General features: G+C 40.6%; 1 protein-coding gene across 5 annotated transcripts in view; it reads left to right on the forward strand.

Annotated features, from left to right (window-relative positions):
- pde1cb (phosphodiesterase 1C, calmodulin-dependent b) overlaps window positions 1-12,391 on the forward strand; it is a 140,463-nt gene that overhangs the window by 7,774 nt on the left and 120,298 nt on the right. For 2 of the 5 annotated variants that reach the window (XM_028472735.1, XM_028472736.1), the window contains exon 1: window positions 10,815-11,072. The exons of the other annotated variants lie outside the window; for them this stretch is intronic. In XM_028472735.1, the coding sequence (XP_028328536.1) occupies window positions 10,991-11,072 (82 nt within the window). In that variant the 5' untranslated portion in view covers window positions 10,815-10,990. Of the gene's footprint in view, window positions 1-10,814; window positions 11,073-12,391 lie in introns of those variants that run through there. 5 annotated transcript variants of the gene reach the window in all.

A 12,391-nucleotide genomic window follows, 5' to 3' on the forward strand; every position in this document is an offset into this window, starting at 1 on the left:
GTGGTTTATGGTACACAAGGTATTGTCAAGCGACTTTTCTTTGTTCTAGATTTCACATGGAAGTATCGCCTTATCCCTTGAGTTATTTGGACTTTTACCCTTGTCCCATCAAACTACATTGGTCATAAAACCCTAATAGACAATACCAGAGTGAAACGACTTCAGCGTGCTCACGAAAAGTGTAAAACCGCTCTAATGAGAGCACTTTCCTTATTAACCTCCTGCCGTATGCAATGTAATATATGCGATATAAGTCTGAAAGGTCTTCCTGTTGCCTAGTGACAGTGACGTTGCCCCAGTAATGACCCTTGAGAAAAAGTGGACCTTGACGAGGATTCAATATGTGTTCGGTTGGAGAATATACCTCTCAGAAGAACATCCTGGGTTTTTAGAAGGCTGTCTGGCATTTAAAGCATTATTCACGCTGCACTGAGCAGGGAGTTAGGTCTAACTCTGTTTGCAGCGACATGATCAGCCATAACATTATGACCGCTTCTGTTTCCAAAACAAACACATCAAAACAGAGTGGCAGGTCTAGTTTCTCCAAAGTGCATTCAGAAGTCTCCTACTGTATTTTAATATTACACTGCTAGTCGGACACATGTAATTTGCTATCTTGTGGTCACTTATGTCGATCATCAGATTTTTCATTTCAAATTTCATGCAATTAAATTTCATAGTAGATATAAGCATTTCCATTTAATTTAACACATTTCTGTTTTGCTTCCAATTCATCGGCACTTTTATAATAATAATAATTCATTTTTACTGTGTTCTTTGTGCTCGATAAACTAAATTTGTTCACAGCTTTTAACCTATCCCGGAGGAGCAGTGGTTAGCCATAGTCACTCTTGGGAAAGTTCACTTTCTACATGAACTAATCCAGTTCAAGCTTTAGACTGAACGAGGTTAGATCAAAGTTCATATGTGAACTAAGCTCTCAGTTCTCAATGTTTTCTTTCTTTCAGTATGTTGCTGCAAGCTATTCCCTTCAGAATCCTGGCAGTTCCCTAAGTGGCCACCCATTCAGTCCACAGTAGTAACAGCTGAAGCTTTCACCCATACAGTATGATCTCAAAAACATGATGTTAACTTAATTGTGGAGACAGAATCTGAGGTAGTGATGGTTGGTGGTGCAGCCTGCTGCCCGATTTATGACGCAGACGTTGATGTGACTCTGCAGTAGCTGGTGTTGCCAGATTTGGTGTTTTTCCCCCTACATGTTAAGGGCCGTTTATGGAGTGTTTTATCTGGGTTTTCACCTGGAAGGCTCTATGGATATCTTGCACTCTCTTGAACGAAGTTAAACTGCGTGAGAGGACCGTTAGCAAATGCCAGAATGAAAGCGCTCACAATAATGTTCATCAGCAAGCACATAATCTCCTGTGATTTCAGCATGTGCTTTCAGCGTACTTTTGTAGAATAGAAATATGAAATCAACAACAATAGTTTACTCAGAATTTTCCAGAGTTTTTGGGAAGTTTAGTTGCCAGTAATGACATTTAATTGCGGTAATACAAAATGGAAACAAAACTAAAATGAGTAAACTAACTCGGAAATGGGTAAACTCTAAAATGGAATTGAGGAAAATCGGAGGCTCTTCATTTGAAATCTTAGTAAATCATGCTCTTTGTGTTTAAGCACTTCTTTAAATAGTGATGGAAGACAATCAGGGCATTAAGCACACCTGTGTGGAGACAGGAGGAAACTTTACCAAAATGCACTGCCATCTAATTTCACACTGAATAATTCATCTTGTAATCTTTGTTTCACTTGAAAGACTTTTAGTGCTTTTGAGTCTCTGTCCTGTTTCTAATAACACCAGCCTGGCTGTTTTAAGCGAGTATTTGAGTATTTGATGCTCTGTGCTTTAGCCGTAGATGAAATCTAATGGTAGTTTGATCTTTTGTTGGGCTTATGTTTTTCTGCTCATTTGTGAAGTGTCAGTGGCAAAGCGTGCTGTATATCGCCTGTGTTATGGAGTCTCATAGAGTGATAGATGCAGTAATGATGAGTGGCCTTGAAAGTCACAGAAAAAAATAAAAGCAGAGGCTCACTCTTCAGCTAAGTGTATTATGTAATCACTTCAACTTCTATAGAGCAGTAAACAGGAGGCTGAGAACACCCAGCACAACACAGAGGCCATAAAACCTCACATGGAAGACACAATCCTGCAGACCTTTCTTCTCAGATTAATTCAATATTGTGTGATATAATAAATATTGCTGGGAAACTATTAATATTTTTTTTAATTTTTATTTAGTTACCTCCAGTCAATGTAAGAAGGGAACCAGAGATTGATTATAGATCCTCGAATAATGGAGACTGTAGCACCTGCAATAGAGGGCCCTATAAAATCCACGGTAACGGAATCGCAGACAGAATCACGGAATTGACCAATGAAAACGGAATTTATCATCGAACGTGGGAATTGATTGAATGTGGATAAAACGCTGTCACCGTGAGGCAAGGAACATATTTTTATGAGGAAATGTTTCCGGGGACCGCTCAATAGATGCACCGCCCACACCCCTCCCGTCCTAGCCATTTCAAACACCGCCTAAACCGCCCGAAACACCGTCTAAACTGAATAATCCATGTCAGTACAACTTATATCTACCTTTTAATTGTATCTTACTTATTTTAAATTACATTTTTATTTTTGACATACATTTTTGTTTACTTATTGTTTTCTTTTTTTTTTTATTAGTATTTATTTTGTTTCCTCACAGGAGTTAAAAACTAATATTTTCTAAAGAAAATTGATAAAAAAAAAAAAAGGAATTCGGAAAAAAATAAAACGGAATTCGGAAAACAATAACATTAATTTTATAGGGCCCTAGCAATACAATGTGTGATGGCCTTAAGAAATTGGATATTGGATATTCCACAGATGGGATGGACATGCAGCAGGTTAGGGTGACAAAGGATAAAGATAGTTTTTATTGGAGGCGCAGAGCCAACAGTGACGTAAAAAGCCTCCTAAAAGTCACAAACTACCATTCTCAGCCAATAGCAAAATTCACTTGTAATAGTTGGGTTTCAACTAATAGAGGGCAGACAACCCTAAAAAGACAAACTAAATATGCCAAATTGAAATACTTTGACAAAAACATCAAGAGTTGGACTAGGATCAATCACCAACACTACTTCATACTCATGAAAACAGGTCAGCAGTTTTACATTAAATCTTGTATAAACTGTAACAGACTAGGTGGCAACCAAGGACAGGTTGGTGACTACTGGAGAGACAGATGACAGCACGGAAAGACGGCACAGGGGACAGTATGGGTTAGCACCCCAGTCTGTGTCATTTGTGAGAAAGAACCCCCAAAAAGCTACAGAAAGCCCTGAGGAGAAATACCCCCAGGTGATTCCGAGAGGTGGGGGAGGATGAGATCTCCAAATTGATGGACCAACAAATAATGACCCATGCAAACCAACTGACTACGACTAAATCATGTATTTGCGGAAAGCTGTGCAAGAACCATTGTGGCCTAAGAATCCATCAGGCCAAAATGAAATGTTTGGAGCGGGAGAGCGAGGTACAACGCACAGGTCCCGAACCTGTTGAATCGCAGGAGGAGCCTGGCCAGGAGTCACCCCACAGAGCTCAGTCCCTCCAAGTGCCAGAAGCTCCTAATCTAAGCAGAGTAGTTTCCCAGAAGCAGATCAAATGGCCCCCAGCAACAACTGGAGTGTGTGGCTGCAGTTTGACAAATGTGTGTCCACCATAATTCAAGCCTCAGCCAAAGGGGATGCTGACAGCCGACTCCAGTTGGCAAAACAGCTGCTAGAGGATAAGCACAGTGGCTATCTCCAGTGTTCAAGAGAGGAAGTACATCAGCCAGTTTTGGTCAATCTCATTACTGAGTTTTAAAGGGAAAGTGTTCTTTATCATTGTCTCATGAAGACTGACGAATTTTTTCCTGAAGAACAACTACATTGACACTTCAGTGCAGAAGGGTGTGATACCTGGAGTTTCTGGCTGCTTGGAGCTCATTGGGGTAGTTACACAGCTCATCAGAGAGGCTTGCGAGAACAGAGGCGATCCAGTGGTGTTATGGTTGGACCTGGCCAATGCCCACGGGTCCATTCCTCACAAACTGGTCGAGCTTGCTGTACACTTCCACCATGTTCCCAGTAAAATGAAGGACCTGATCCTGGATTATTATAATAATTTCAGGCTGAGGGTCACTTCCAGGTCAGAAACATCAGACTGGCATTGTCTTGGGAAAGGAAAAATAACAGGCTGCATCATCTCTGTTATTTCCTTTCCTCTTGCCATGAACATGGTAGTTAAGTCAGCCGAGGAGGAGTGCAGAGGGCCCCTAACAAAGTCTGGTGTACGACAGCCCCCCATAAGAGCTTTTATGGATGACTTCACTACCGCAACATCTGTCCCAGGAAGCAGGTGGATCATCCAAGTGCATGAGAGATTCATCACCTGGGCAAGGATGAGTTTTAAGGAAGGAAGTGGAGGGCTAAGAAGTCAGTGGAAGTGACAGAGTCCTGTCTGAGACAAAAGGTGTTGGTGGGCAACATTGCAGATGGTCGGGTGGGCTTGGGCTACTTTCCAAGGAACCAGCAAAGCCCTGGGCAAGAAGAGACGACAGCTAGTACAGGATGAGGTTCGAGCAGGTCGTGGAAGAAGAGCAGGTCAGCAGAGCAGTGGCACTCCGCCAGCAAGGGGCATGAACAAGGTGGGAGAGTACTTTGCAGTGCAGGATCACCTTGTCTAACATCATGCAGGCAGACTTCTACTGGGTCCGGTTCCTAGTGCAGGCAGTCTACAATGTACTGCCTAGCTCCTCAGCAGCTGTCTAAAGGCACTTGCAGATGGTCGATACTGGTGGCGCCACGACCACGTGCTCAAGGCCGTTGCTGAAATTGTTGCCTCAGCCATCAGTGCCAATAAAAACCACCACGCCCTTTGTTAGAGCTGAAATGAAACCACAGGCACAACCAGGCCTCCTCCACACAGCCTCTGACTGGCAACTCCAGTTGATCTGGGAAAGCAGCTGAAGTTCCCACAGCACATTGTTGAAACATCTTTCTGGCCAGACATGATCATCACCTTTGAGTTTTCAAAACACCTGATCATGCTGTAACTCACAGTGCCCTTGGAGGAGCGCATTGAGGAGGCAAACGAGCGCAAACATGCTAATTACCAGGAACTGGTGGAGACTTGTAGGAGCAGAGGCAGGAGAACATTCTATAAGCTGATAGAAGTAGACTGCAGAGGCTTTGCAGGCCGTTCTCTTTGCAAGGTCCTCAGTCGACTGGAGATTTCAGAGATAAGCAAGAAGAGGGCCATTAGATCAGCAACAGAAGCTGCTGAGAAAGCTACAAGGTGGCTTTGGCTTAAGAGGACTGATCCGTGGGTTGATACTGGGACGCAAGTCGGGGCCTGATTAACCTCAGCTGGGTCCCCTGGGTGGGGGGGTCTGATTTTGAGAGACTCGAAACACCCAATAACCCCAGGCCACATCACTGACGATGCATTCCAGTGCACCTATGAGATGCGAGTTTCTTGTAATTGTATAATTGTTTTGTAGTCTACAGACTTTAAATGTCTTTGTGGATGCTTTTATATTGGGAGAACTATAAAAAAAACTAAAGGCAAGATTTGATGAATTATGTCATTAAAACAGTAAATCCCAATCACTCTATTGCTTTATATTATAAACAGGCAGATCATGGCAATTTTAATTATCTGAAAATATCAGGCATTATGAACACATACACAATTCAATCAGAGGAGACAGACTCTTACAAAGAGAGTCTTTCTTGATGTACACATTACGTATAGAATCAAGTATCTTGTTCTAAGTTGGGAACTGGACTTCTTTTCTTTTTTGCAGCTTTCTTTTTGTGTCTTTTCTTGCTCTCACTTTGATAACTGCTTCAAACATTTATTTTTTGTCAATCTATTGTAAAGTAATACAAATGTTTAGCATACATAGATATATTGTTTTACATCATTTGATTTTGTAACCATGACTTAATCCTGTGACTATACTAGTAATCAAGTGAACTGTTGAGAACCTATAAAGGAAGCAGCTTTATAGTCATTTTGTAACTGCACTGATGAAGGACTGTAAGGCTGAAACATGTTGGCGTGTTTTAATAATTCTGTAGTCCACATGGAATAAAGGCTTTTTATCAACAGTCGCTCTGAGTGCCTCTGATCTCTTCAACAGCTCTACAAGCGAATTTTATAATCAAAAGTATTAGGTGACAAGAGATTATGATTTGTTTATTTAATCATTTATTTGGGTTGCCAACACAAATAGTTCTGCAAGGCTGTTGCTAGGCTACTTATAAACATTAACCTACACACAAGCTTGCTACTGTCTGCATATTACCGCCATGCACTTTGTATCATTTCATTTCAGCACACCTGATGTTTCCAGGCCTCTTTCCTTCCCTTTCTACTCCAAATCTGATGATAATTCATAATTTTGATCACATGTTATATGTGGAAATATGTCTATCTTTTCAGTGCAAAGTTTGCCAAATCTAAGAGTTAACAACTGATGTGTCGTAACAGTTATAGAAACGCTTGTACCGTGAAGTGATGTCTGTAAGAATCTCTCATCCAATCAAATTACTTTGTTGGATCTAACTGTTGTATACAATGTTAATTGTTTTTTAATATATAGATTAAACATTTTTGTGCAGCATTGTGTATATTCTAGGTCCAAATGCTAATATTTTGATGAATACAGTGTTCAGTGATAATTATTTCAAGCTTTAATTATGATTAATGGTTTTCTTGATCACCCTTTTACTAATCATAACACAGACGCAGTAGAGCCTGTTGTTCAGCAACTATCTCCCAAATCTGCACAACCCCCCAAAAGGGTTAACTGTGAATTAACAACTTCATTGAGGTTTTAGCAACTTAAACCAACATGATGGACCGATTGGATGGCATTGCCAGTGTGGCAATAAGTTTTTGCACTTCAAAAAAGAAAACTCTTCATTATTTTGTTGTTCCGTTTATTTCTTTATACAGTTTGAAACTTGAAAAGCTCATACAGAGTTCAAGGTCAAATACATTTTAAATTCCTTTTCAAAATATTGTATTGATCTTGTATCTTAGTGCAGTGGTTGTCAAACTTTTCACGACCCCCAAAATAAAGGTTCCAGAGACAGAGGACCCCCACTGTAACTGAAGTTGGTTGAACATTGACATTGTCATGTGGAGACAGGGTCATCTATAAGGGGGAACAAAGGGACAAGCTTTTTTGTGGCCCATCCATAAAGTCAGCTAAATTATGGTCCATTGTTCTATGAATCTGTGATAACCACATTTATTTATTTATCTGAATAATATCCATTGTTATCCAAGGAGTGTAGTATTATTTGCACCATAAAGTCATCTTAAAGATGTAAATCTTTGTTTTAATCAGAAATAAAATGGGTTAAAAGTGAAGAAAAATGGTAGAAAAAGTTGTGAAATGGGATTTAAAAAAAAAAAAAAAAACGTTTAAAAGTTGCAAATTAAAGTGGCAAAAAATGAACAGAGAAAGTTGTAAAAAGGGTTCAAAATGTCAATATTGGCTTAAAAGTAGCAGAAAAAAGTAGGAACAATTATCGGTAGTTTAAACTGGCAAATAATGGGCATGACAAATTGTGAATGTGATTAAAATGGCAAAAATACGCATGAAATATTGTGATGTCACATATGTTGACCCAATAATGGGTCAACATATGTGACATTAGGTGGCAAAAGTGGTGAAAATGGTTCATGAGTCCGAAAATGTCTTAAAAGTGGAAGAAATGTGCAGAAAAGGCATTGAAATTGAATGGAGCCGTGACAGAAATGTAGCAAAAATGCATTAAAAGGAGCAGAATTATGTCAAGAAAAAGTGATGAAAATAGGTTAAAATGTAGGAAAGGAGTAAAAATAAGCACAAATGGGCTCAAATTGTTCAGAAAATATTCTGTTTCTTTAAGGCATCTGGTGACCCCCCCTCCCAGTGTCTGATGTCCCCAAATAGGGTCCCGACCCCAAGGTTGAGAACCCCTGTCTTAGTGTATCATCCCACCCCTATCAAATAATAACACTCATAATAAAATGACAAGAGGTTAAGATCCTTTTTTAAAAAAAAAAAAAAAAAAAAACACCATTCTTTTTAGCACTAACATTAACATGGAGGATCAATGTTGTATTATATCTTTAAAGTTGATATCCGGAGTTTCTGTGAAATCTATGTTTTTGTATCATTCTTATGAAAAATCGCACCGAGATCGCTCAGCCAATAGGCTTCGACTTCCTGTAGCGGAGACTGTCCATCAAAGTAAACTGTGCACGAAAAAACAAGGCCGTGCCTCACAACAGCAAACAGGTATCACTCTGAACAGCATAGCATCAATGAGGAGCGCTCCGAAACTATACTATAAAATATAAACCATAGACCTATATCAATGCAACCCGATGCAACCTTGTTATGTTCCGCTATGCACAAAAGTAGAGGTGTGGCTTCTGGTTGATTGACAGAGGCAGGGGGAGGAAGTGGAGTTGTTTAGAGAGGGACATCGAGACGTTCGCTTATGAATTTACTCTCTCTCTTTTCATCCAAACAAAGATTGTCATATTTAATCACATTGTTACACGTTTGTTTACTTCAGGTTTGACAACGATGATGAAGGCTTTCTAAAAACTGTTGCACTGAGTCCCTGTACTAAACGGCAAGCATTAATCAGTCCAATTTACCTGTGAAGCATTACTGTTTGGTGATATTCACATTGTTTAAACAGCGCAACAGCAGATGGTGGGGACTTGTAAATACATGGAGGATAAATCCAGCACACAAAGACAGCCTGCCTTGTGATTTGTGCACATACAGTTATTATCTGCTCGACTAATGAACTGGGCGTGAGGTGTGAGATGTGAAGAGCAATCCCAGTTATCAGGAGGGAAAAGAAAACAGGGAAGACTACTATACCACTAAATGTCAGCGGGAGCGTCTGTTGCTCTGCTGTAGCTAAAGCCTACACGTGTGAAGACACACGGAGCATGTGTGAGATTACATTAACATGAAACAAAATACTTAATCAGGTCTCCTGTTTTGATTAATCAACACGCATTGGCTGCAAAGTGACATGGGTCGAACAACATTTTGGATATCCTCACAAAACAAATATGCAAAATGACTCCAAAAACACACAAACTTACAACGAAAATGTACAAAATTAGTCCAAAAACAAACAAAACTAGAAAGCACTTGACGTAGCAGTCAATCTGGATCATATCCAGATGGAACTCAGTAGGGTGATAGATATACAAACTCTATAAGTTCGGATCACATTTTGTAAAGATCAGGTCAATTAGGAACCGAGATATGATTTTTTCAAAAATTTTGTCAATAGTGAGAGATAGGGATTTTTCTTTTTTTTAAACTGATCCAAAAGATATTGATCCGGATTTCTTATGCCATTTTGGATATTTCCTGAAAATGCCATCACAATCCATCCATTAGTTTTTGAGTTTGGCTGTTCACAAACAAACACATAAATGAAAGCGCTCGTGCAGTGCGTTCTCATCTGTTTCCATCACTACCAAAATTTGGGACAGTCAGTAATCTGGATCGGATCCGTATCCTGTTTGGTCAGATGTTGGATGTCATAGCCTTACATCATCCCAAAAACCAATTCACAGAAAAGTGGATTTGTCAAAAATTGACGACACAAACAAACATGACGACCAATGTACTTTCAAAAACCGTTATCAAAAGTAATAAATTAACGCCGACAAAAAACATAACCTCCTTGTCGGAGGTAATGAGAACAAATATGCACAGTTTACAGAAAAATACACATTATGAGTTAAAGTATCCAAAAGGACAATGAAAACCCATAAAAAAATAAAAAATATGAAAACACTCTAAATGACTCCCCAAACAAACAAAATGACAATAACCCTGCGCTCTTTCGAAAACGGCCGATGTCTGTGTACACGATGTGTGACTGATGATATCACCGTTGATGACATCATCAGTGTTCTAAAACAATGTTTAAAACAGGAGTTTCACAGTGTGAATGGGATATATATCTATATATTTTCTTTTGGTAGCCAGAATATCACCAAACTTCAATCAGCTGTTCCTTGAAAACCGTTTACGAAAGTAATAAAAACATGCAAAAGGACAAGAAAAGCACACAATCGCATTAAATAATAGAGAAACACAATATGACTCCAAAAACACACAAAATGACTCTACACATGACGAAATCACAGAAAAACACACAAAACCACTGCAAAAACACACACCTTTTGCTCTGCCCAAATTGGTTGTTATTCTAAATTTGGACATGTTTATGCTCCACCATGATAAAAGTTGCCCTGATACTGTGTACTTTAATTAAAATGAAAGATGGAAAAAGGGCAGTTTTTCCCCCGGATGTGGCCCTCATCTTTCCAGGCCTGAGTAGATAAGTCCTGTAACATGAAAAGCAGCAGCAGCATTGATTTAGTGACCAGCTCGGAGTAAACACACATAATCACTCCCTCCCTATCTCTGCACGCACCTTTCCCCCTCCCTCCTCCGTGCGTGCAAGGTGTGCGTGCGGAATAGACTCAAACGCGCTAAATACTCCATCGGAGGAGGAGTCACGCTCCTTTAAACACTTCCACAGATGCAGAGAGAGAGAGAGAGAGAGAGAGAGAGAGAGAGAGAGAGAGAGAGAGAGAGAGAGAGAGAGAGAGAGAGAGCGCGCGCGAGAGAGAGAGAGAGAGAGAGAGAGCGCGCGCGCGAGAGAGAGAGAGAGAGAGAGAGAAACAACCAAACCAAGAGTCAGAAGCTGCTGGAAATGCACCTGTTAAGGTTATGGTAGAGAGAAATGAAAAGAAATGTGACTAAAGAAGAAGGACTTGAGTGACACACACACAGAGTGAGATCCTCCAGCGTGTGTTTTGAGGACTTCTCCCAAACAACGTGGTGCAGCTCTCGGGGAGCGGAGTTCAGCAGACGGCAGGGCGATGGAAGCCAACTCCAAAAAGCAGCGCTTCAGGAAAGGTCGGAGTGCCACTTTCAGCATCGACGGCTTCAACATCACCATAGGTAGGAGAGGTTGAGCGTGTTTGCATGCATGTGTGTGTGTGTGTGTGGAAGGGGCGTTCAGTGAGGCGTGGGTAACATCGTTAAACACATCACATTGATGCTCCGCACGTCAGCCTCCTTTTCCACCAAAGTTGCTGCTCACTTCAGCTCCGCCATGGAAACGCGGCAGGCTCCAGCCCGGAGCAGCGCACCGATGACGTCACCAGGAATTCATCCTATTGTCTTGACAACCGGAGTGGGGTTGAAGTTATAAGCACTTTCACCCACCAGCAGCTCCTAAAGCACGTGTGAAAAACAGGTGTGAATGTAGGATTATTTTTAAAAGGGGGGCCACCAGGGGGCCAATGATGGCGGAGAGGATGGGGACACACACACACACACCAAATATTTTGTTTGTAAATGATGTAATATCTGTTCTGCACGGAAGCGGATTAGGTAACTTTATTGATGAAAACAATTTTGGGCAAATCAAGGATAAAGTCTAAATGTCGAGAATAAAGTTTAAATGTAATGTTGAAATTAAAGTTGGAAGCGGACTAGGGCCAATTCACGATATATGACAACAATCTCAATCACAACTCATAATTGGCCCTAATCTGTTTCCCTACAGCTCCTCCACAGATGGGGCTGAATGCTCCACATCTTCCAAACTTGACTGGTTTTTCCTTCTGAACAGATTAGGTTTATGGTAATATCTCTTCAAAGTCCTTGAAGGGGCAGTATTGTGAAAAATTCACTTTATAAAGGTTTTACCAAAGTGATATACATCCCTTTAGCCTCTTTCAGAGGGCTGAAAGTTTCCTCCCTCCCTTCTTATGTCACATTTTGTGAAAAGTCAGCTCCAAACGGGCGAGTTGGATTTTTCTCACTAGGTGACGTCACCTAGTGGAAACTCCTCCTCCTGATAATCCTGGCTCCTCCTACCCTATACAAATATGACCTCCTCTCTCTCAAACTAGCTCACAGCTAAAAAAAAAAACACTGCGGTTTGATATAGAATATACATTATACTTTATTGTCATATATGTAAAGCTACATACACACATACATGTGTTCTCTGCATTTAAAGGGCCCATGTTCCACTAAATTAACTTTTCTGTGCTTTAAACATCATAAAAGTACTATATGGACTTCATACACATGCCCAAACTATTTTTTTCATCGATTCCCTCAATCATTAGTTAGAGGGTGATTTGCTCCTTTCTTACTGCAGAGCGAGCCCAAACACCTCGCTACAATTTGATGACGCGTTCCCACTTTGATGACGAATTTCACATGGCACTGAGCTGGAGAAGCCACGCCTCCAGGAAGCTCTCTGT

Source organism: Gouania willdenowi, chromosome 17, assembly GCF_900634775.1.
Source record: "Gouania willdenowi chromosome 17, fGouWil2.1, whole genome shotgun sequence".
In the NCBI taxonomy this organism is placed as follows: Eukaryota; Metazoa; Chordata; class Actinopteri; order Blenniiformes; family Gobiesocidae; genus Gouania; species Gouania willdenowi.